Genomic DNA, 26,221 nt, shown 5'->3' with positions numbered 1-26,221 from the left:
ATTGTATCTGGATTCAGGGCTATTTTGCTGGGCACCTTCAGTAAATGAATAATTACAGTCTATTTAAAAAAAAAATACCTACTTTAAGAAAGTCTAATATATAAAAATCTAAATTTATATATAAAAAGATAGGTTTTCGTTTTATAAACTTTTTTTTCCTTTGTTTCTGGTGAGGAAGATTTGTCCAGAGCTAACATTTGTTGCCAGTTTTCCTCCTTTTTTGCTTGAGGAAGATTAGCCCTGAGCTAAGATCTATGCCAGTCTTCCTCTATTTTGTGTGTGGGTCACTGCCTCAGCATGGCTGATGAGTGTAGTATAGGTCCGTGCCCGGTCCGTGCCCGGGATCTGAACCCAAGAACCTGGGCCACTGAAGACCTGGGCCACTGAAGCGGAGCCTACTGAACGTAACCACTATGCCACGGGGCTGGGCAGGGCTGGGCCCTATAAAGACATTTTTTGTGTGTGTGTGTGTGTGTGTGAGGAAGATCGGCCCTGAGCTAACATCTGCCAATCCTCCTCTTCTTTTGCCGAGGAAGACTGGCCCTGGGCTAACATCTGTGCCCATCTTCCTCCACTTTATATGGGACGCCGCCACAACATGGCTTGACAAGTGGCGCGTTGGTGCGCGCCTGGGATCTGAACCGGCAAACCCCAGGCCGCCGCAGCGGAGCACGTGCGCTTAACTGCTTGCACCACTGGGCCGGCCCCTATAAAGACATTTTTTAAAGGTTCTCTTGGTTGTGAGTTTCCCTAGTGCATTTAAAAGTTGCATTTGTAACATATGGTCTTAAAAACTTTTCATGAGGATATCTGTTGTAAGGGATACATGTTACTTATCTTTGTCTTTTTTTTTTCTTTTTAATAGTATGGTCAATTTTCTTAGCACAGGGTAGCGTGATGGCAAAGAATATGCAGCCAGCCAGCCTAGGTTTAAATCCTATCTTGAATTTAGCCTCTTTTGCCCCCAGTTTTCCTATCTCCAAAATGGCACAGCAGATTTACCATAGTAGTTGAAACTCCTTGTGTTAAATGTAATAGAAAACCTAATTCAAGGTAGTTTTGCCTCAGAATTCCCAGCAAGAGGTTTGGGGTTTATTCTCCTTCATCTGGCTTAGCTCACTCTGATTGGACTGGCTTACATCTCCCCTGAACCACGTGAGTGGGTGGAGTACACCAACTAGCCTGTCCTAGCTAATGTGCTCCATCCATGGAACTGTGGGGTGAAATCAGCTTCCCAGGAAGCACATGGATCTCCAAATGAATATCCGATCTTGAGGGAGGAGTGTTTGGGGATAAGGAGAAGGAATGTTATAAAAATGAATGAAGTTTGTCTCCTCTACACTGTTATGAGGGCTTTCCATCACATTTGCTTAAAGTTTCAAATCTTTCTCTGCATTATGGGCATCTTCAGTCACACTAAGTAGGTGGCTGTCTCATCCTTCCCTTGAGCTGTAACAGGAAGCAGACCTGGGCACTCCATTGTCTGCTCTGGAGGTACACCCTTGATTATAGTGGAATTTAGTTAAGGATGGGAGAGAGAGCTGATCCACACTCTTCTCCCTTCTTTGTCAGCTTGCCCAGTAATAATATCTGCAGTGCGTAGCCTGCCATTCACAGGGCCTATATAGGGATAACAGAAAGGAGTAATACTCATTGGGGATGGGGCTAGAGATGAGTACAGAATAAATAACCATGTGTCTCATCTGACAGAGTAAAGTATGATAAGTGTACAAACAAGATACAAAGAAAGTACTCAATGGATTGAAAGGAGGCAGAGCGTACTTGTAAGAAAGGACTGGAAGTTTTCTCATAGAGATTGCAGTTCAGCTGGGCCTTAAGATGAGGATTGTCAAGAAAAGGCATTCTGGATAGAGGAAACATTTGATGAGCAAGCCCACAGGGGCAGGAAAGCATTAGCTATGTTTTGGAAATAGTAAAAATGTCCCATTTCGGAGCCGGCCTGGTGGTGTAGTGGTTAAGTTTGCGCGCTCCACTTTGGTGGCCCAGGGTTCGCAGGTTCACATCCCGAGCGCGGACCTACACACCGCTCATCATGCCATGCTGTTGCCAGTGACTCCCATACAAAATAGAGGAAGATTGGCACAGATGTTAGCTCAGCAGCAGTCTTCCTCAAGCAAGAAAGAGGAAGATTGGCAATAGAATGTTAGTTCAGGGCCAATCTTCCTCACCAAAAACACGAAGTCCCATTTAGCTGAGCATAAGATAGTTATGTGAAGGACATAGGTGGACAGTTAAGTGTGGCTATATTATAGAGCTGTGCATTGACTATAATAGCCATTATCACATGTGTCAATTTTAGTTAATTAAAATAAAATTTATAATTCAGATCTTTGGTTGTAGTACATTTCAAGTGCTCAATAGCCAGAGGGAAACAAAGAATGAATGTCTCTACTTCTCCCGTTTAGTTTCTTCTATCTTTATTCATTCCTTGCAAGGCAACATTTGCTGTTTGGGATTGTATGTGCATTCAACTTCAGTGAAAATTTCCTTCACTGACTCAGCTGAAGAGAGAGCATGATAATTTTAAGACAGAGATTTTGAAAAAGAATATAAGATTTCTAAAAAAAAATTTCTGTGTTTCTAAAAATCTGTTTTCCTTTTTTGTTTCCCCTTTAGTTGGGCATGTTAGAAGAAGATTTATTAGCCCTGAAGTCTCCTTCAAGTGAAAATATTGCAGATGTCTTAGAAACTTACCATACAAAGGTAATCTTGTCGGTGTTCTAACCTCAGATTTTAATTCATGGGAAAGTGGAAATGATTGAAAAATTAGCAGTTGGTGAATATTATAGTTTGTAGATGTAAATAAATGTACTGGGATTTATTTACTTTAAAGCTTGATGGGGAGGATAGCCGTTTCATAGTAGTTAGGATAGCCGTTTAAGAAGATGACTTCTTTACTGTGCGCCGGCACAGCTCGTCTTCTCACTGCTGGTGAATTTCAGTGCATAGCCTTGTGATTGGCCTTTACGAGGCTTTTTACAACATTAGGACATTTCCGTAATAGAGGTTCAGTGTTGATGCTATTTGTGCAGCTGCTAAAGTGAAACTCTGGTATATCTCTAAATATAATAATAAAGTTTATTGCAATGTTTACTTTTAATTCTTGCTTACGTTGCCTAACTTAAATTTTCTTTTAAGAACCAAGAATCTATAAAAATGCTACATGATCTCTAGTTAAACATGATGGATTGAATACATGCTCCCTCCTAAAGCCCCGCTAAAATTTTAATAAAGGAATAAAAAAGGCGTGAGTCCACAAAGACAAATAGAACAAAAGAGGAGACAGTGGCAGACGTGAGATGTCAATATTTTGGAACTTTGAAAGCAGAAGGATGAGGGCAGCTACTTGAGGTCTGAGAACACTCAGTGGGGGTAGCCAATAAAAAGCAAGCCAGTTCTTGCTGTAGACCCTTTTTAAGGTACCAGGTCCCTCTGAAGACTGGGGTGTGGAGTAGGGCAGAAAAACAGGAAGATCTCTGAAAATTTTTATCAGGAGCAGCTAGGCCTCCAAAAGTCCTCCTCCTGTAGGAGCAGCTACCCTTTCATAGCCTGGCAGAAAAATAGAGACTTACTTCTTAGAGAGACCATCAGCCCCTACCTGGTTGAGGGCAGGGGTAGGTGAGGTGCTCTACTGAAAAGAGCAGAACATACTCGATGGGAAGACCTCTAGCCTCTCCCTAGTTGGCTTCCTGAACCATCACATACCGTCTATCTTAGTCAGTTTGGGCAGCTATAACAAAAATACCATAGACTGGGTAATTTAAACAACAGAAACACTTCTGACAGTTCTGGAGGCTGAGAAGTCCAAGATTAAGGTGCTGGCTGATTAGGTTCCTAGTGAGGGCCCTCTTCTTGGTTTGCAGATGGATGCCTTCTTGCTGTATCCTCACACAGCAGAGAGAGAGAAAGTGAACTCTCTCAGGTCTCTTCTAAGGGCACTAATCCCATCATGAGGCTCCACCCTCTTGACCTAATTACACCCCAAAAGCCCCGCCACCAAATACCATCACATTGGAGATTAGGGTTTCAACATGAATTTTGGGAGAGATGCAAACATTCAGCCCACTGCACCATCCCCCTCCAAAGCAATACATTGGAGGAAAGAAAAAACCTGTAGATATTGATATTGGAGGACCCCTCTAATAAAACTTCCAGGTCCTTGCCTGATCATCTTATCATGCATCAGACATTGACAGTCCTAGCACTGCAATTGACATTACACACAAAGCTTCTTAATTTTAGTGCTTCACACAGAAAAAGAAGAATTTCCAGGCATAAAAAAAATAGTGATTGGCCAAAACAAAAAAGGCACTTGAAGGAAGCAGACAATGCAGGGAGAAGAAGGAAACTTTAAAAAAAAAGAAAAAAACCTTCAGATCAGAGGAAAATATTTAGTCTGTGAAGTAAGAACAGCTGTTACAAAGAGAAGTAGTCAAAGAACAAAAAGAAATTTAAAATATGATAGCAAAAGGGAAAAAAAAACCCATAACAGATTAGGTTAAAATTGATGGTTGGGGGAGACTGTAAGAGGACACAAAGGATAATAAGATGGAAAATGGACAGGAAGGAAAATTAGAAGTATTATTCTAGGAGGTCCAATATCTAATGATTAGGAATTCATAACAGAGAAGATAGCGGGGAGGGACTATTTAGAGAAATAGTACAAAAAAATTACCCAGAACTGAGGAACATGAGTACAGATTGACAGGGCCCCTGAATGCTCAGTGCAATAAATATGAATACAGAGCATGTGAGGATTTCATCAAAACATTTGACAGTCTCTCATGGTGTCAAGTTGGGTAAATATGGGCTGGATTATAGTGTGTGGAGGTTGAAGGTCCTTACCAAAGAGTTCTGTTAAATGTGTAGTGTTAGTCTGCAGGTAAAGTCACCTTGGCTTTGTCTTACTCAGTATTTTTCTCAGTGATTTGGATGAGAATGTTGACAGCATTTTGATCAAGTTGATTTGAAACAAAGAAAATAAATTAGGAAAGGAATATGGATGAAAACAAAAAACCTTTGAGTTTAGGGGGCCGCCCCGTGGCTTGGCGGTTAAGTGCGCGCGCTCCGCTACTGGTGGCCCGGGTTCCCACCTCGGGTGCACACCATCGCACCGCTTCTCCAGCCATGCTGAGGCGGCATCCCACATACAGCGACTAGAAGGATGTGCAACTATGGCATACAACTATCTACTGGGGCTTTGGGGAAATAAAAAAGGAGGAGGATTGGCAATAGATGTTAGCTCAGAGCCGGTCTTCCTCAGCAAAAAGAGGAGGATTAGCATGGATGTTAGCTCAGGGCAGATCTTCCTCACAAAAAAAAAGCCTTCGAGTTTAGAGTGATCTGTTTAATAGTAACAATGTGAAATTTAATAGATGGTTGGAGAAAGCAATCCTTGTATTTTCCTTTACTCGTGTTTTCCTTTACTCTCACACTATTACCACTTCTCACACCAGATGCTTGGGTTTTCCACACATCAAGCAATTCTCTGCAACACCAGCTGGGTGTCCTAAGATTCATTTCAATACTGACTCGATCTACCTAGAGTTAGCATCAGATCGATCCTACAACTTAAGGGCTCAGTCCCACCTGACCCCACTTCAGACATCAATCACAAGTTCCAGGTTGTCACCTGTACTTCTGACTGACTAGCTATAAATTGGGGTTCTCATGACCCCCTCCTTGGGTTCGATAATTTGCTAGAATGGCTCACAGAAGTCAGGGGAACACTTAACGTTTATTGGTTTATTATAAAGGATACAATAAAGAATATGAACGAACAGCCTGATGAGGAGATACATAGGGTGAGGTCTCAAGACCACAAGACCAGAAGAGTCTCAAGCACAGGAGCTTCTGTCCCCATGATGTTGGGGTGCACCACTCTCCCAGCATATGGATGTGTTCACCAACCCGGAAGCTCTCCAAACCCCATCCTTTTGGGTTTTTATGGAGGCGTAGGCATGATTTGTCATAGGCATGATTGATTACATCATTGGCCATTGATGATTGAACTCAATCTCCATCTTCTTTTCCCTCACTGGAGGTGGAGGGAGGGAGATGGGGAAGTGGAGGATGGGTTGATGGTGGGGGATGGGACTGAAGGTTGCAACCCTCTAATCACATGGTTGGTTCCCCTGGCAACCAGCTGCCATCCTTTGGGACTTTCCAAAAGTCACACCATTAATATAAACAATGGTGTCGTTGAAAGGAGTTTGTTATGAACGACAAAAGACACCCATTTCACCTTTGTTTCGGGGGTTCAGGACAAAAGGCCAAATATTATGACAAAAGATGCTCTGTTTAGGAAATTCCAAGGGTTTTGGGAGCTGTGAGCCAGGAACGAAAGACCAAATATATGAGCCAAGACCAAATATATATTTCTTATTTTAAATCACAGTGTCACAATAGAGATAAGTGAAAATCTTGGATTTCAGTCCAAAGAACTAAATTCACAAGGACAGGTTGGGAGAAATGCAGCCTACAGTGGCACCAGTTAAAAAAAAATTTCTAACTGCTGAGTGTAAATCTGCAGCATAATAGGATTGCCCCAAAACTAACCCAGAGTTAGTCCTGTTAGTAAAAGCATTGTATCCAAAACAAATGAGGGTTTGTGGAGCCCTGTTGTACTTTGCTGTGATTCAGCCACACCTGTAGTTAAGGTATGTGTTTCCACACTGTAAGAATGACCTGGATGAACTGGAACTTGTGCGTAAGAAGGACCTGGATCGTGAAGGGACACAAAACTGCACCGTGAGAGAAAAGATTAAGGTGGAAAAGGAATTAACTAGAACCGTAAACATGAGAGGGCTGATTTTCGGTCCAGAATGTTTTTTTTTTTTTGAGGAAAGTTGGCCCTGAACCAACATCTGTTGCCAATCTTCCTCTTTTTCTTTTTTCTCCCCAAAGCCCCGGTACATAGTTGCATATCCTGGTTGTAGGTCCTTCTAGTTCCTCTATGTGGGATGCTGCCTCAACATGGCTTGATGAGCGGTGAGTAGGTCCGCGCCCAGGATCGGAACTGGCAAACCCCAGGCCGCCAAAGCGGAACGTGCGAATCCAACCACTGCGGCACTGGGCTGGCCCCGGTCCAGAATTTTTTTTTAAAAATCGTAATTATAGTTGCTCAAGCGCTTGTGAGTTCCTTTGTGAAGTGCTGGTTTCTCTCCCTGGAGGTCAGTGCTGCAGGGATGTCAGGGACGTGGTAGGGATTTCTATACCAGATGGAAATTTGGGCAAGATGATTTCTCTGGTCCCTTATAATCCTTACATTTATTGACACACTTTAATGATAATGCATTATGATATATACATAAAAATACAAGAACATCTTTTGCCTTTGACACTTTTAAGAGCTAGTCTGGAATAATACATACTGTCTGAATTTTGAACATACGGTGGTGGTTATTTATGAGACTGTTAGATGTAATTTGACTGAAAGTGATAATCTATCACAAAGTGTATCATTAAATATGAAATTTTAAGGGATTTTTAGAAGATTTGAGTTACCTTAAATTAATTAAAAGATTTTTGTTTTCAAACAGTCCAAGATTGATCAAGACAAGTCTTTTATACTTGAGGAACACATGGACAAAATAAACAGGTACTTAAAGAGAGATCTCAATTACATCTATTCCTTTGGAAAGACTATATTAAATAGAATTTGCTAACATTGTAATTATATTGTGTTTGATAATGAGCCAAATTTTGAGATCAGGTAGCATAGTTCTTTTATTTTCACTTACGTTTGAAAGTAGCTTTTTGCCCACTCTTTCAGGGGGAAATAAATCCATTGTGTTTAAGTAGTGTATCATCCTGATTCATGTTAGTGCAAAACATCTTTTTTCTTTTTTTTTTTAATGGAGAAGAGAGGCTAGAAAATAACAATTGAATTAACTATCTTTTATCTTTGTAAAGTCATCTTCTCTGAAGATCTTAACAAGCTGATCAGCAAAAGCTTTTGTGCAGTGATTTGAGAAGTTGACAGACTGGCTTAAGGGACACAAGAGGAGGAAAACTATTGGAAAATAAGACAACTATCTCTACATTTTAGAAGCATCAGTTTTTCACAGTTAAGATATCATTTATTTATGTATAATAGATGCGAGAAAGTAAAAGAGAAAATTTAGGCTTTATTTTGCATTAGTGAAGGTAGACTGCAAACCCTTACCCAGAGAAGCAGTGTTCTATTTCTTTATCCTGTAAAATAGGTTGGAAAATTTTTCATTATTGAAATGAGGTTTAGGGGAAGCCTGTGTTTAGATTCATTGCTATCTTGGAAAGAAGAAATTGCTTGCACATTGGTGAAATCATGTGTTTCCTTTTTTATAGTTGGTTCTCGGCCAATACTGTGGAACAGATTATTCAAAATTTACAGCAAGATGGTTCATCTTTTGCCCTCGAGCAGTTGAAGGTAATATAGGGATCATTTCTTCCCTGAGCGTGGTGAATTCTTGTGATAGGGAAGCCTCTCTGAGGGGTGTCAGAGCTCTGTGGTGGTCACACAACCCACTGCACAGTTTTTTTTCCTGAACTCATTTGAGCCTCAGAAAGCAGTTGCCCAAAACCTTTGCCTAAACCCAAGTGCCTGGTCTACTTGTTGGATGTTGATGACAAAGCTAAGCTGTTTTTAGGTCCTTTGAATGTAACAGAGAAGGCCTTTAGTAAGTATGCTTTATCTCCAGTAGTCTCCTTGTGCTGTGGGAGAAGTGGCTTTATTAGAAGAGTTGGGTCACTGGAGAATTGTCACCTTATAATATATTGCAATTGTAAATTAATCTATCAGTTCTGTTTAATATGCAGCAGATCACTATATGGTCTTGCTAAGCATAGGTTTAATAAAAAAGTGATTCTTTTTAAACTAACAAGATGCTCCAATCTACAGCCATAGCTGAATCTTAAGCAGTGTTTCTCAGTGTTAGGTACACTTTGATCTTTCTACAATGTGACTCAACTGGTAACAGTGGAAGAAAAGCATTTTTGTATAAATGAGTGCACATTGGGTTACTGACATTCTTGGAACTATCGTATAATTATGAAACTTGGAGTATTTCAGACTTCTAGACAAAGGAAAGAAAAAAGTATGTTTCTTTATACTTAAAAGAAAAGATATTTAGCTTGTCTTTTTCTGATAGTATTTTTCAATTAATACGTATAATTATAACATTTCAGTTGTCACAAAACTTGTTGACAAAAAATTTAGGTAAATTCTTGTGAAGATGAAAACATTTCCGCATTGTTACTGTATGCTTAAGGGGGGAAATCCCAAGTTAATTCATGTCTTAGGATCTTGTTACGTATTGGAATTCTATTAACTTTCAAGGATAGGCATAAATTAGAGTAGGTAGACCAGCCGTATAGTTCCCTAACTCACAAAAGTAAATTAATGTTACTGTTAACAACTTTTAGGAGTGTTTGCATAAATGTAGTAATAATTTTATGTTTCAAAGATTCTGACTCTATGTTGCTTTTCTTGTTTCCAGAGCAATATAGAGACTAGTATTCCTGTTATTATTTTTTTAGCAATAGGGCCCAATTAAGTATGCACTTAGTATTTTCATTTGAAAATAGTCATGCAGCACATTATCTCATAGGCTGTATGATGTCACTTTAAAGCAATAGAGATATGCAACTTACCATATTATTTTAAAATCACTGGCCTACCCCAAAACTGAGCGATAGGACTCAGATGGTCTTTCAATTTTCCGTCCATTCCTCTGGCAATATGACTGCTGTGCATTCAGAAAAGGGTATTTGGTGAGCCACCCATAGCAGCTAGGATCACCATAAGCACTCTCATTTTAAGGACAGATTTTCATTTTTATTTAGTTGACCTATAGCTCTTGTGAATGAATGTGGCTCCAAAATATTAGTATTTGCTGGAAATAACATGATGTGGAGATCAAAAAATTCCCACTGAGGCTTCCCTGACAGAGCTTAGATACAGAAGTCCTAATTATGACGTAATTATTAATTATGTCAACCAGAAACATATACCAAAAAACCCTGAGAGAGAAGATAGTTGATAGTGCTTTGGTGAAAGATTTGCAGATTAAATTTTAAAGAAGATGAAAGTATGTCAGTCAGTAAGCCTCTAGGATTGCTCCTAACCCCTGTGCGCTCTTCAGGGACTCCTGTCTTCCTTCTGCAGGTCTCAAGGATCTAGTCTATGTTTATGTTCCAAGTTGCAACCATCTACTCGGTGCCTTAGGGGGAGTTTCCTTTCTCTCCGAGATTGTTCATGGGGAAGGACATAATCTTTTCAACATACTTGCTAAACATTAAATAAAAACATATGTTTTTTAAATCCTTTCTTTAGATTTTTAAAGTTTTTACTGCTAATCACTGTAGGCTAACATATGGCGTTAAAAAAATAACAAATATGGGGAGGTTGTTAATTCTTTACAACTTATGGAATTTTTATAGTACCTTATTTTTATGGCTTCTCATTTCTCTTCTTAGATTTTCCTTCCAAGTTCTAATACAACTTTTTTTTTAATGCTTAAGGTTGGAATTAATCAGATCTTTTAAGTCCCTCTTTTGGTGTAGGTTGTTCATGGTGCCAAACAATCCATGTAAGCTAATGGGCTATTTAAATACCCTGGTGGGTAGCTTACATTAGGGAAACCTTAACCAAAGACTCCAATTGTGGTGCTTTCATGTTTTTTATTGTGGTAAAATACATACAACATAAAATTTACCATCTTAACCATTTTTAAGTGTACAGTTCAGTATTGTTAAGTATATTTACATTGTTGTGCAGCCAATCTCCAGACCATTTTCATATTGCAAAACTGAAACTTTATAACCATTAAACAACAACTTCCCATTTCCCCTTCTCTCCAATCCCTGACAACCACCATTCTACTTCTGTTTCTATGAATTTGACTACTCTGAATACTTTGCGTAAGTGGAGTCATACAGCATTTGTCGTATTGTGACTGGCTTATTTCACTTAGCATAACTCTTCAGGGATAATCCATGTTATAGCATGTACCAGAATTTTATTTCTTTTTAAGGCTGAATAATACTCTGTTGTATGTATATAATACATTTTGTTTATCTATCCGTCAATAGGCATTTGGGTTGCTTCTGCCTTTTGGCTCTTGTGAATAATGATGCTGTATGACTCTTATAATAAAGAATAATTCTTTGGGATATATACTTGGAAGTGGAATTGCTGCATCATTTGGAAATTTTATTTTTAATTTTTTGAGAAACCTCCCGATGGTTTTCCATAGCAGCTGCACCATTGTACATTCCCATCAACAGTAGTGCACGAAAGTTCCAATTTTTCTATATCCTCAACAGTTATTTTCTGTTTTTTGATGGTAGCCATCCTAATGGCTGTGAAGTATTATCTCATTGTGGTTTTGATTTGCATTTCTCTAATGATTAGTCATATTGAACATCTTTTCATATGCTTGTTGGCCGTTTGTATCTTCTTTGGAGAAATGTCTATTCAAGTCCTTTGCCCATTTTTTAATTGAGCTTTTGATTTTTGGTGTTGAGTTGTAGGAAATGCTCTCCTGTTTCAATCTCCCTTTTCTGGTAATGAGACTAGCAGGCTTGCCAAAGTAAGGAAGGTTCTTCAGGGCCAATGAGAGAGAAGTATTTCTTTTCCAGAATTATAAGTGATATCAATAATCAAAGGAGTACCAATAGAGGAGATTGAGATTCCCCCCAAGCCCCCCTTACCCCTAGACTCTCAGCAAGGACCCTAGGCCAATGCAAGGAATTTAAATGGGTTACCAATCCTTTTGGGACGTGAAGTCCCTGCCAGAGAGACAGAGAAACAAGAGCAGGGAGCAGTGGGTCCCGTTAGTGTCCAGGAAGGTGGTCCTGAACAAATGTCCTGGGAAACCAGTGTTGCTTTTGACTTGTCTTTAGGTATTTTCTTGGTTATTGTAGGATAGCCTATTGTGTCAAAGGCTTAGAGAGAGGGCATATACGTTTCTTTTCTAGGTACTAGAAAACTCTTAAAATTCTTTGGAATTTCTTCTTTCTAATCACCAGTATGAGATTTAGTATTTGTTTGGTTTTAAAATATTCATTTTGTGTGAAGAGTAAATGAAACTCAGTTTTATACTTGAAGTTAACATGCAAGAATATGACAGCCCTCTGTAAAGAATTCATGCACTGAAAAATTGAGGAAGAAATAGGAAAACTAAGAATGATAATCAGCGCATAGATTTTAAGAAATAAGTACAGCAAAGTATTAAAAAGAGAAGTTAAACCTAGAAGATTGCTAATCTTTCTGTAAGCTTTGAGAATTACCCATATACTGTACTATTTAAAAATAAAATGACGTTCATGAAGAGTTAAGTGCTACAGGATTTGTTCTCCTGCTGTAAACAACTGGACAAAACATATGAAACAAGTGCTTGCAGACATTGGACAGTGCAGGCAGCACAGGGCTGTAATTCCCGAGAGAAGGGAAATAAACGACAGAGCCCTAAGATTGACTCAGCTTTCTTCATGCAGGAATTTCCAGAATATTGGTCTATACATGTTTTGGGTGAAACTCCACAAGACCAGGGAAAGAATCACAGGAAAGCAATAGTCTGGACAGTTAACAAGACTCATACAGGTCTGGGAAGAGTTCATGTTCCCATCAGCCAGAAGGTTTACACTTTAGTAGTAGGGGAAAGTTAATACTAGAGTAAAGGCTGCTTTGAACTCTCAGTGAAATTCAGTGGGGAAAAGATGTTCTTTTCAACCAGTAGTTCTGGAACAATTGGACATCCATATGCAAGAAAAAAAATTACTTGACTCTTAGCTTGCACCAATAGGGGAAAAAAAAATTCTCCTCTACCCTCTCAGGGTCTCCAGCTGGGCCTAAGAATTAAGCTGACTTAAGACAGATTAACAGAAAAGCATACAAATTTTACTAATTTTTTTACATGTTCATGAGAGAAGAGAAGAATTCTGCAGCAAGAGAATGAAGACCTGAAGAAGTGACCAGAGCAAGAAGCTTTATACCTTTTAGACAAAGAAACAATAAATTTGTGAAAAATTGACAAGACAAAGGAGTTTGGCCTGGGATGGTAAATGGTAAAGAAGTAACTAGGAAGATAAGGGTTAGTTTAACAAGGTCTGTACAGATTTCTTGGCCCCAAATTCCCTGTCTCTGGTGATAAGGATGTCTTCCTTCCTCCTGGTACAGGGCAGGTACCTTTCACAGGAGTTTTGTCTCCTGCTTTCAGGAAGGAAAGGGGGCTCAGAGTGCTCTTCTCACACCTAGTGTTTCTCAAGTGCCTTTAACTCAAAATAATCAATATGCCAAAGCAGCATATCTTGGAGTGACACGCTCTGAACTCCTTCACACCATATGCAATTCAAGATGGATTATGCACCTAAATGTAGGAGCTAAAACTGTAGCACGTCTAAAAGAAAACATAGGAGAAAATCTTTGTGACTTTGGGTTAGCCAAGATTTTTTTTTTAATGCAAAAAGCGGGAGCTGCAAAAGAAACAAATTGGTAGGTTGATCTTATTATAATTAAACACTTTTCCTCTTTGGAAGACACTGTCAAGAAAATGAAGAAACCACAGATTGGGAGGAAATATTTATAAAGCATATATCTGATAACAAGACTTTAATCCACTATATATAAAGACTCTTAGAATTTAATAATAAGAATACAAATAGCACAACTAAAAAACGGGAAGTCTAGACACTTCACTGAAGAAGATGTATGAACGGCCAGTAAGCACATGAAAAAATGCTTAAGATCTTTCATCATTAGGAAAATGCAGATTAAAATCATGGTGAAATGTCACTGTACATCCATTAGAACGGCTAAAATTAAAGGTTGACAGTACCAACATGAAGTGTTGGTAAGGATGTGGAGCACATACAACTCACACATTGCTGGCAGGAAAGCAATTTGGAAGTTTCTTATCAAGTTAAATGTACACTTACTGTAAGACTCAACAATCCCACCCCTAGGGATTTATCCAAGAAAAATGAAAATGTGTTCACACAGATGCTTGTACTCACATGTTCATAGTAACTTTATAATAGCCCAAAACTGGAAACAACCCACTCCCTATTAGTTATGGAACACGTAAGCAGATTGTGATGTGTTCATACGGTGAAATACTACTCAACTGTAAGAAGGGACAAGCTACTGATACATGAAACAGCGTGGATGAATCTCAGAAGCATTATGCCAAGTGAAAGAAGGCAGACACAAAGGACTACTTATTATATATTTTATTTATATGAAATTCTAGAAAAGGCAAAACTTATAGAGACAGAAAACAGATCAGTTGCCCAGGAGTAGAGTTGAGGGAAGGAGTACCCTTTAGGGTAATGGAAATGTTCTGTATCTTGATTGTGGGTTTAGTCGCACAACTGTATTCATTTATCAAAACTTATAGAACTGTGCACTTAAAATGAGTGAATTTTATCATATGTAAATACACTTTAGTAAAGCTAATTATTTAAAAAAATAAAATGACATACCAAATTATGTTAAAAAACAGTTTGACCTATAGAAGTGGGTATTATATTTGCTGAAGGTACCCACTACACTCTTCTATTAATTGCTATTAATAAGAGTAATGGTGTAATTTAATGGCAGTGTTGATAGATACATTGTGCCTTTGGGGAAAGAGTATACTAAACCTTAAGGGGAAAATACATCAATTTATGTAGACAGGAAGAGAAAACAGTTTTCCAGTCTACTCGTGGATCTTAGTGACCCTTAAACGCTATCATGAGCATTTAGGATATCATGAAATAGGAGTGCTTGCATCTTTAGATGCTATCTTCATTTTATTTAAATTGTTAATGCTTTTAAGAAATTACTGGAAAAGTCTTAAGGTAGCAGAAAGAATTCTTGGACTGGCTCTAAGCCTTTTACTGTAGATAAGGAAAAAAAAATACTAGCACCCATTTCTTTAAAGTGCTATTTGGTCTTTGTGTAATAATATGACCCTTCAGAATGGTGAAAATATATTTAAAAATAAAATATCTCTGTGAAACTGCAGTATTCAGTGAAGTAGGCTGACTTGTTCAGTTTAGTTATTTTGTATTTTTGTTGGTTTGTTGTCAATCTGAACGCTTCTGGAAAAGATTTATAGATAAAGTACATAATGTATAAGGTGATTATTTAGAAACATAATCACAATTCATAGCAAAATGTAACTCTTAACTATGGTTGATTTAAACTAGTTAAAAAATCAAAGACCTATCTAACACAGGCTGTTAACAGTGGCTTACGCTGCTTGATTTTAAAATAATAGGTGATGTAACTTATTATTGTGGATTGAATTCTACCTTCTATTTAATTTCATTCAACCCCAAGTACAAATGCTAAGAGATATTTCCCATTTAAGCCTTAAAACAACACAACACAGCTTCAGATCTTTAGTAGCAATGTTGTAAAACACCATAAAAATGGCAGTGTTATTCCATAAAGATCTGTGCATCTCTATCTGCTTGTCCTTGTCTCATTATGTGTTCTTGTCTCTCTACTGCTTCTGTTTTTTGCTTTAATGAGTGCTATCTATGGCAGACCATAAGCTCCTGAGAAGCCTGCTTACTCGTATTTCCAGACACCTATCACAGAACATTTCACATGGTAGCTATGATGAATGAATGAATGGGTACTGTGCTGGCCACTGAGGTGCAAAAATGAAAATCTGGTACCTGTTCTCAGAGAGTTCACAATCAAGTAGAATAGACACAAACAAACAATTGTAATACAGTATGGTATGTGCTGCTAAAATAGAGGCTTGCCCAAGTTATTGTGGGTGTCCAGAAAATGATGGAAGGAGTCTGAAACAGTCACAGAGGAGACATCTGAGCAGAGTCTAAAAGATGGAAATGAGTTGTCAAGTGTCAAAGGGTATTCCAAGCAGAACAAAACACATACTCAGAGGACAAATGTTTGGAAAATGCAGAGCAGGGAACGAGGAGTTAAAGTATCAGAAAATATGGCCAAAAAGATGATTGGAGCCAGCTTGGGAGGGGCCTTGTCAGCTTGAATTCAGTGAGTTTTTTCCCGAGTGTATGTATATTTTAAGAATTCATTTTTTTGAAGTACAGAAAAATAAAGTGATACATAGGTAGCTCAAAAATTTTCACAACATGACCATAACACCCAGAATAAATTATGAAGCACTCCACTCGTGTCCCTTCCAGTCACTACCTCTCCCCTAGGATAGCCATTATGCTGACTTCTAACACCATAGATTTTGTTTTTGAGTTTTATATAAATGAAATCATATAGTTTGTGTCTATTTTATTTTGCTCAACATTTTACTTTTGAGGTTCACCCATGTTATACGTAGCAGTAGTTTGTTCATTTCATTGTTACTATATCTTCCATTGTGTGATAGGTCACATTTTATTTATTCATTTCTACTGTTAATGGACATTTGGGGTTATTTGCGGGTTTTTACTGTTACAAATAGTGCTATGAACATTTTTGTTTATGTCTTTTGGTAACATAGATACACATTTCTGTCTATACCCAGGAGTACTACTGCAGAGTTGTCAGATATGTTGTTAAAAGATAAACTGAGGCATATTAAAAATTTTAAGAGTTTGTTTGAGCAAAAATTGATTTGAATCCAGCAGCACCAAACTGGAAATGGTTAGAAAAGCTCCACTGATAGGAGCTAGGGGAAAGACTGTTATACAGAAGAGGCGTGAGCAAAGCAGGGAAATTATTTGATTGGCTGTAGCTTAAATGGTTGCATCATTTGGGAAAGCCTAGTTGGCTGTTTATGATTGATTGTCTTTAGATTTTGATTTCTTAACCTTGGGGCATTATAGGATTAGGTTTTAGTTTGCTTGTAGGCTAGTAAAACATTAAAACCAACTCAGTGTAGGGGCCAGCCCCGTGGCTTAGCAGTTAAGTGTGCGCGCTCCGCTGCTGGCGGCCCGGGTTCAGATCCCGGGCGCGCACCGACGCAACGCTTCTCCGGCCATGCTGAGGCCGCGTCCCACATACAGCAACTAGAAGGATGTGCAGCTATGACATACAACTATCTAATGGGGCTTTGGGGGGAAAAAATAAATAAATAAATAAACTGGTGAAATCCTCACAGAGTGGGAACACTAGCAGAATGGGGTGGGAGCCAGTAAACTATCAATTAAGAAACCTGAGCATGGTAAATCTGAAGCCAGTACTTCTTAGCTGCTCTTTGCCTGGCCCAGCCCTAGTCAATCCAGTTCATTAAAAAAATAAATAAATAAAATAAAACCAACTCAGTCTAATCGGCTCTTTGTTCAATTAATTTAATAATGCATTCTATTCATCTTGGTAGTTACTGTCACATAGTTTTCTAATTTAGTTGTACTGATTTACATTCATGTAGCATACTAAGTTGCTCCACATTCTCACCAACACTTGGTAATATTTGTCTTTTTCATTTTAATCATTTTGATGTGTATAAAACAGCATTGCATTGTGGTTTTAATTTGCATTTCCATGATGGCTAATATGTATCATTTATATATATATATATATAACATTATATAAAATATATTCATATATTTATTGGCCATGTGTGTATCATTTCTTGTGAAGTGCCTGTTAAATCATTTTTATTACTACTTTTAATTTGTAGGAATTATTTATATACTTTGGATATAAGTCCTTTATCTAGTATATGTGCTACATATATCTACCTCCTATCTGTTACTTGCCTTTTCTCTCTCTCAATGGTATCATTTAATGAAAGAAAATTTTTAATTTTAGTGTACAGTCATGCATCACTTAACGATGGGGATACATTCTGAGAAATGCATCAGGTGATTTCATCATTGTGCAAACATCAAAGAGTATACTTACACAAACCTAGATGGTATAGCCTACTACACACCTGGGCTATATGGTACTAATCTGATGGGACCACCGTCATATATGTGGTCCGTTGTTGACTAAAACATCATTAAGCAGTGCAAAAACATCATTAAGCGGTGCATGACTGTAATCCAACTTATTCTTTTTTTTCCATTATGGTTCTTTTATGTCCAGTTTAAGAAATCTTTGGCTACCCCTCAAGCTTTCAGAGAATAAAACATGTCACATACTAAGGCTTCAGATTTCTCAATAGCATTGGAAACTAAAAGGCAATGGATATTTGCCTTCTATCTCAAGGGTCCCCAAGACCATCCTTGGGTTTGGTGATCCACTAGAAGGATTCACAGGACTCAGCATATAGTCATTTTCATGGCTAGGATTTCATACAGCGAAAGAATACAAAGCAAAATCAAAGGGAAAAGCACATGGAGGAAACAAGGTGCAAGTTTCCCAGAGTTTTCTCCCAGTGGAGTCACACAGAACTTGCTTTAATTCCTCCAGCAACTAGTTGAGACAACACATGTGAAGGTTTTCATTGTAAAGTGGTTATGTAGGTACTCTCTGGCTAGCACGTAACAAAGTTCCAGATTCCAAAAGGAAAGCAGGTGTTGAATCCTCCATTTCATAACTATGGTATGTTGCTCTGTTTATTTAGGTCTTCATTAATTTCTCTCCATAATGTCTTATAATCTTCTTTATAGAGGACTTGCATTTGCACATCTTTCATTGGATTTATTCCTAGATATTTAATGGCTTTTGATGCAATTGTAAATGCATCAAATTTAAAATTTCATTTTCTATTTGCTGATCTATAGAATATAATTGAAATTAAATTTTGTGTATTGACCTTGTGTCCAATGACTTTGCTAAACTCACTCTAATGCAAAAGGAAGTGGCATAGCATTGTAGGCATATAGTCATATTCATGGCTAGGATTTAATACAGTGAAAGAATACGAAACAAAATCAAAGGGAAAAGCACATGGGAGTCAGGCCTATAGTTCTTATTTTATTAAATATTTAAGTACTATAAAAGACCACCTCATGGTACTTGGACTTGTTTTCTCTCCTTACTTTCAAGGTAAGTGGCTTTATTTACAGGTGAAGACTGTAATTCAGTTAAGATACTTCTCGAGAGTCACATAGTGGGAAGGAAGAGCTACTGTAATTCCACAGTTTCCCCTTCTTTATATTGTAAAGTGAAATGTCCTCTGATATATTAGTGGTTTGTAAGATATGTATTAATTTTACTTAAGCATAATCACTGCTTGCCTAGTTGGGAACGTAATTTATGTTAGGCAAGCTACAAAATGTAGATTTATTACTTAAGTGATAGGTATAGAATTTATTCCACTTGTGAAATGATCTGTTTTGTTATTGTAGCAGGTTAGAAAACTTTTGTTTGGTGCTTTGGCAGGATTAGGCTAAAGCATAATCTTACTTTTATGAGACTTTGTCATATGAAAGTACTGTTAAGGAGCAAGTTTTAATATGATTTTTATCAAAACTCAGCTAGTTTATTATAGACAATAAAGGAACTGTTGGGCTAAAACTAGTAAATTTTTTTCTCTACTAGGTGATTAATAAAATGTCTCCAACATCCCTAAAGATCACACTAAGACAACTCATGGAGGGGTCCTCAAAGACCTTGCAAGAAGTATTAACTATGGAATATCGGCTGAGTCAAGCTTGTATGGTAAGAATTTTTTTTTAAAGTATTGTCATTTTCTAGTTATGAAAGTAATGCATGTTCATTGTGGAACATGTAAAATACAGAAAACTATAAACAAGAAACTGTAAATCTACTCTATGAAAACACAACAGGCCAATTAGCTTAAGGTGTGTGGAAGTATTGCTCCCAGATTGTTGTTAAGCCTTTATGAAACAGCAGTTATGAAATTGCATGTAAGTGTAAGAAGGCCTCTAACCTCATGTGGAATTCAAAATAGAAATTAGCCATTTTTTCAGGCCTGGTCTCTGACCTTGGGCGAGAAGCATAAACTCTCTAAAGCTGAATTCCCTCATTAGTAACATAAGGAGTGTGTTTGTGTGTGTGTGTGTGTGTGTGTGTGTATAAAATAATTGCACAAATGGAAGTTATTAGTCTGTTACATGTTTTAATTAATAGATTAGCATTGTAAAGTACCATTGTAAATACAATTAAAATAGACAATAATCACACTGAATATTATTGATTTCATGGAATATTTCAGAGTCATAGTGATTTCTTCTTCCAGATGATAAACTCTTAGCAGAATTGTCCCTTTTGTATCCTGTGTAGAGGGGCCCTTAGATTAATAAAATTATGGCCTAAAGGAAATATTTTGTTTAGTAACTAGAAAGCAGACATCCCTAATGGACTTTCATGTCTTGAAATATTTATTAAGATATTTGAAGTAGTTCATCTAGCCATAAATAAAGCTCTGTTGGTTACATCTTAAAGTCACTCCTGGTAGGCTGTAAATGGCAGCTGAGATCTGTTTATTATGAGCAGGTACTATGCTAGGCACTTTATATGCGTTCTCTCCATTAAATCTTACACTATCTCTAGAAGGATAAGTACTATTGTCTTCATTTTACAGATGAGGAAACTGTGGCATAAGGTGGTGCAGCTATTAAGTGACAGAGGCACAGCGTGTGAAACTGGGTGGTCTCACTCCAGGGCCTGCACTCTTGACCACTGCCCAGTATACCTCACACAGTCTGTGTTCTTCACTCTACATTTAGTGCACTGCCTAGATTGATTCCCTTCCTTCATTCTCTCTGCAAATATGTTAGCTATGTGCCAGGCACTGTGCAAAGTGTTATGTTGTTGAAAGTAAGACGTGCTCCTTGTTCTCGTGGAATTTATAGTCTACTGAGACTCTAAAGAACAAGTAAAATAATTACAAATGGTACTAAGTGCTCTAAAGGAAACATACAGGGTTGGTGATAGAAGAGAATGATGCTGGGACAGGAGGGAGTGGGGGAGGCAAAGGGAAACCTGCTTTAAATTAGTAGGTCAGTAAAGACATCCCTGAGATGTCAGCTCATCTGTGACTGGAAGGTTGAGAAGTGAGTATGTTGAGAAGGCTCTTGAGTTTCAGCAGGGGGTGGTTTGATTTGATTTGTTTTAAGAAGGTAATTGCTGCTGAATGGAGATGGGGTTGGAGGGGTTCAAGAGTGGATGTACAGACCAGATATGAGTTTATTGCAGTAATCCAGGTGCAGAATAGTAGTGGCTTAGACTAGGATGGTGGCAATGGAGAGAAGTGAATGGATTTGAGACATATGTAGGAGATAGACTTGATAGGCCTTGATGATGGATGTGAGGGAAAGAATGCATTTAGGAGTTAGAGATATGGGTTAGAGATTTAAGTCTAAAAGACATTAGCACCATTTACAAAAAATTTGGAGATTTATTTATTTACAAATAAGATGGCTAACCATGTGCTAGGCACTGTTAGAGGCACCAGGAATACATAGGTAAACAAAACGGACAAAATCCTTGCCCTCGTCGAACTTACTTTGCAGTGGCGGAGATTGACTGTAAACAGATAAATTTGTAAACTATGTAGTATACGATTATATGTACTAAGGAGAAAAAGTAAAGCAAGAAGGAGGATATGGAATATAGAGGGACAAGGGGTTGAACCTGTAGCTAGTTATGACCAGAGAAGACCTCACTGAGAAGATGTTGAGTGAGAACCTGAAAGAAGTGAGGGAGCAAGCCGTGCAAGTGTCAGTGACGCTGCAAATACAAAGCTCGGAGGTATCCAGGAACCTCTGGGAGGCCTTGTGGCTGGAGTGGGGCAGGAGTGGTCGGTGAGGGAGAAAGAGATAAGGTCAGAGCTAACAGGGTAGGGAAAGGCTGTGCAGAGCCTGTATGGCCTTGAAGGTCTTTATAAGACTCTGGCTTTTGTTCTGAGTAAAATGGGAAGCCACTGGGTGTGGTTGAGTAGAGGAGTGACATGATTGTGTATATTACAGAATTGATCCCTCAGGCGCTTATGTGTGGAGTATAGAATGGATAAGATAGTAGAGAAGGAAAATTAGAGAGCCTGGATCTGAGCTCTGAGGGACTCCAACATTTTTGAGGTGGGCTAGAGGAGAAAGACCAGTGGAAAAGAAAAAGGACAGAGGTGGGAGAGCCAGGAGAGTGCGGTCTCATGAAAGTAAGAGAGGAGTGTTTCATGGAGGAGGGAGACCTGCCAGATGTCTAGTAGGTGAGAGTAAAGGCATCGTTTGCATTTGGCAACATCGAGGTTATGGGTGATTTTGGCAAGCCATTTCTGAGGAGTGTTGGGGCAGAAGTTCTAGTGTGGTAAGTTGGGGAGGAAATGAGTAAATGGGATGTGAAGAAGTGGAGACTATGTGTACACAGCTCTTCTTGAAACAAATAGGATAGAACCTGGGACTGTGGAATCAAGTGAGGTTCCTTTTTTATTTTGTAAGCTGGAAGATACTAGAACATGTTTTATAAATGATTGGGAATGATCCAATAGAGAAAAAACATTGTTGATGGTACTAATAATAGTTAACATTTACTGAACACTTACTGTGTGTCAGACACTGTGCTGGGATGTGGATTAAGATAATCCTATGATGGACGTATTGATACTGCCATTTCATATAAGGAAACTGGGAGTTAGAGTAATTACCAGTCCAAGGTCACATAGTTACTATGTAGTAGAGCCAGGAGGTGAACCCTGACATTGGACTGCATGCACTCAGCCACTAAGTTCTACTGCCTACATTAATGATGCCAGGAAAAGAAAGAAATGAAGAACCTTCTCAAGGACTTCCCTTGAGAAGGTATGAGGGGATGTGAACTGGCATGCAGGGGAGGACTGGCCCTTGAAAGAAGGATGGATGGTCCCTTCCTCCATAGTCTGCAAAGGAAAGGCAGCGTGCAGATGGCTGTAGTTGGGTTGCAGGTGTTTTAGTGGTGGGAAGAAGAGAATGTTTATGTCTTAGGGCTTCTCTTTTTTTTTTATGAAGTAGAAGTTTAAATCCTTAGCTGAGAATATGGTGAGAGTACAGTTTGCTAGGGGTAGAGGCTGAGGAGGCAGAAGACAGTTTAAATCATTATCTTGGAGAATGGAGAAGAGAACATGCCTGTTTGAGATTTGTGATCATGAATTTTAATGAAACCAGTCACAGTTGTATGATTTTTCTGCAGCAAGATTTACCTGCTCGAATGCAGGCAGAGGTAAATAGTAGGGCTCAGCTGGTGCTGGGATTTTGCCAGGACAGAATAAAGGGGAGAAGAAGGCTTGACGGAGTGAGGGCATTTTCAAGGAAAAATGACCACATTAATGGACTGGGGAAACTGGGCTGGGTGAAGAGCAAAGTGAAGCCAAAACAAATGGTGAGAAAGTCGGATCAGCGGTGCTCAGTAAGACCAGGGATTTGCAGCATTGGAGATACTTGAGCAAATAAGAATAGGAGGGGGTGATCAGAGTGGGCTATCAGAGGTGGTCCAGTCTCTGAATGTCATGCTTCAGGTTGTGGACATGGGAATGGGAGGCTAAAGTGGGTGGGAGAGATAGGAGATCACCAGCAATAAGGATGCCTGGAAATCTCCCATTTAATCTCGATTTTCTTTCAGGGAGGCCATGACTTTCATGAAGGTGTTAGGGCAGGTAAGTGATAAATGGTTGTTTCCTTCCTGGCTATTATGGAAATAGGATTTGTGAGCATATACTGTTAATCAAAGATGATAGCGGTTTTATTAGTGAAGATTAAAGTTCTATAAAGATTGTAAAGTTTGGTTTTTTTTTTAAATATCACCAACTGACCTATAAGGGAAGATCAGTCTTGGAAACCAATATTGTTTAAAAAATGCACATAACCTGGTCATTGCTTCCTAATTTGTATGTAAGAGGCAATCCTGCTCCTACAGTTGCATGGACTGCCTCTGCTAAATGCAGCATGAGCTTGTAAACTCATTCTGCTGCTGAAGCCTTTGAAAGGTGCATTTATTCCCTTGAATGAGGGAGGCAGAAAGCCCTCAAGTCCCCTGCCCTTCCTCTCTCTTTTGTACTGGCCTGGCAGAATCCCAGCAGTGTCGAACCCTGCTGTCCACCTCCTTGCCTGTACCTACACAGTTAAACATTGACGTTGAGGAAAACCATATGACGTAATTAGTAACATCTGCTAATGTTCTTATTAATTTCTGTTTTTGCTTCTCATCTCCAAAGTCTGCATATTTAGAAAAAGCAAGTAAAGCAGTTGATTTTTTTGTTCCTAAAATTTGCAATAATTTCTTTTTATGTGTAAACCCATATCCCTATAAATAATAGCTGTTATTTATGTTGTATAAAGTAAGTTCTTTCCCTCTGCATGTATTTTGCATACCAAATTTTCTTGTGTTTTTAATGATCACTTAGTATAGTACACACTCTGGATATACTGTATCTGAATAGAAGGTTATGTTCTCTGAGTTGTAAGCTTCTATAAACAGTGGCCACTGTTGTAGAATTCTCTTAATTTTTGGCATGACATATCATCAGAAGTAAGCAGTGGATTCAAATCCTTTTAGAGAGCACATGGAGTTGAGTCAGAGGAGATGGTTCTATGTTTTATAGAAACCAAGTAAAATATGCATTTTTTTCCACCAATTCCCTGCAAATTCTTGCTGCATGTGGATCAGAGCCTAGACCTCTGATTTTAGGAGGGTATGTTACATTGGGTTACTTGGTTTGTGAAAGTATTCTTTATATGTTATAGCAGCCCTTCTTAAACTTAAAAAAGAAAAATATTGTTTTTAGATACACTGTCAGTTATTTTAAGGAAAACGAGTTGAAACCAAGCAGCGTCAGAGTTCTGCTTCATGACACTGGTGCTTATCAAGCTACTTTTTAATGACACGAAAGTATATTGCTTCATCTTTCAGCATAACCTCTTTATTCAGAGAGCAGTATCTATTCTGGGTAAAACTGTTTGATGTTCTTACATAACCAAATGTTTGCTACAATTTGCTAATTATAGAATATGTTAGCATATTAGATAAAATAAACTAGCAAATTAGGGGAATGGTTGTCACAAATTCTTACTCTTAATGTCTAGAATAAATTTCTTCCTGGTTATAGAAGGGAAAAAAAAATATCTTAGCAGAACTAAGAGCTACCAAATGGAATTTGAGTGGGTGCCTCATGAGACCTTCTGAAAAACCTGAGCTGCCTACATGGCAAGAACTTGTTATATCTATGCTAGGTAAAAAAGTTTGTTACTTTGAAATAAAATAACATGCAGATTTGATAAATATTCTTTTTCCTTTTATTTTCCAGTGGACTGTCAAGGAGGTAGATACCATCGGCCAGAGAGCTTAGAAGGGAAGAGATTCTTGTAGAAAAAATGTTCCAGGATTGTTTTTATTTATGCTGTCCAGGGAATGTAGAATTTTCAAATTGGCAGGGATCATAACATCGGTGTTCAATATCACCACTGATGTGATACTGCAATCTCTTAGTTAGGAGACCAAACCTTAAAAACCTCCGGTATCTACACTGAATTATGCATGAAGCCCCCCTTCCCTCTACCTCCTGAGGCAGCCTACTTCCTTGGCTCCCAGATTGCTTCTTTAATTATTTAGCCTTTTAGTACTAAATTTGGTTTTTAGGTTCACTGAAGAGCTTGTATGTTTAAATATTTTCATTCTTCACAAGAATTATGCACTTTTTAAGCATGGTTGAAATTCCCTGCCACAACCATAGTAAGTATAGGCTCCTTCCCTCTTCTTTTTTTTTTTAATTTTTTTGAGATAATTGTAGATTCACATGCAGTTGTAAGAAATAATGTAGAGAGATCCTGCATACCCTCCACCCACTTTCCCAAATGGTAACATTTGTATGACTATCATATACTATCACAACCAGGAAATTGACATTCCCTTCCCTTTTTTTTGAGAGGTTACAGATTGTCTCACACTAATAATCCTGTGAGGATACTATGTGGCTACACTAAGTGATGACTACACTGAAATAAGAGTAGAGTTTCATGATAACCTGAAGGTGGTCTGGTATTTTAATTCAGAGCTGTGTGAACTAGAGGATTCAGCAAAACGGCAGTATCCACATTTAATTATGTATAAAGTCCCCTTCCCTCTACCGTTAAGTAATTTTCCTCTCAACTCAATGTGGAGGAGGTTAGAAGGCAGATCTGGGCTCTCCATCTTCCCCCACCTTTCCTTTAAACCACACCAGCTCTGGTTTTAGCTGTTTTATAACAGGGAAATTTCATTTAGGATTTTGTTTGAAGAAGAAAAAAGAGTTCTTTGGTTTAAATTACTGGATCTGTTCAGTAGGCTGTATTCAAGCTAGAGGTTCAAGCTAGAGGCATCAGGCTTAGCAGGTTAGAAAGTTACCACACGTGTCATCATCAGTACATTGCTATCCATCCA

General features: G+C 38.4%; 1 protein-coding gene across 4 annotated transcripts in view; it reads left to right on the top strand.

The window, feature by feature from the left end:
* HIBCH (3-hydroxyisobutyryl-CoA hydrolase) overlaps nt 1-26,221 on the top strand; it is a 97,481-nt gene that overhangs the window by 70,949 nt on the left and 311 nt on the right. For 3 of the 4 annotated variants that reach the window (XM_004426735.3, XM_087435488.1, XM_014784686.2), the window contains exons 9-13: nt 2,638-2,724; nt 7,563-7,621; nt 8,350-8,431; nt 19,415-19,534; nt 23,429-23,462. In XM_004426735.3, the coding sequence (XP_004426792.1) occupies nt 2,638-2,724; nt 7,563-7,621; nt 8,350-8,431; nt 19,415-19,534; nt 23,429-23,462 (382 nt within the window). The remainder of the gene's footprint in view (nt 1-2,637; nt 2,725-7,562; nt 7,622-8,349; nt 8,432-19,414; nt 19,535-23,428; nt 23,463-26,221) is intronic. The other variant, XM_087435489.1, reaches the window with a different exon arrangement.

Source organism: Ceratotherium simum, chromosome 9 (assembly GCF_057802395.1).
Source record: "Ceratotherium simum simum isolate JZ-2026a chromosome 9, ASM5780239v1, whole genome shotgun sequence".
Lineage (NCBI taxonomy): Eukaryota > Metazoa > Chordata > Mammalia > Perissodactyla > Rhinocerotidae > Ceratotherium > Ceratotherium simum.
Note: the sequence above shows the minus strand (reverse complement) of the source record. Positions and strands in the feature narration are given on the sequence as shown.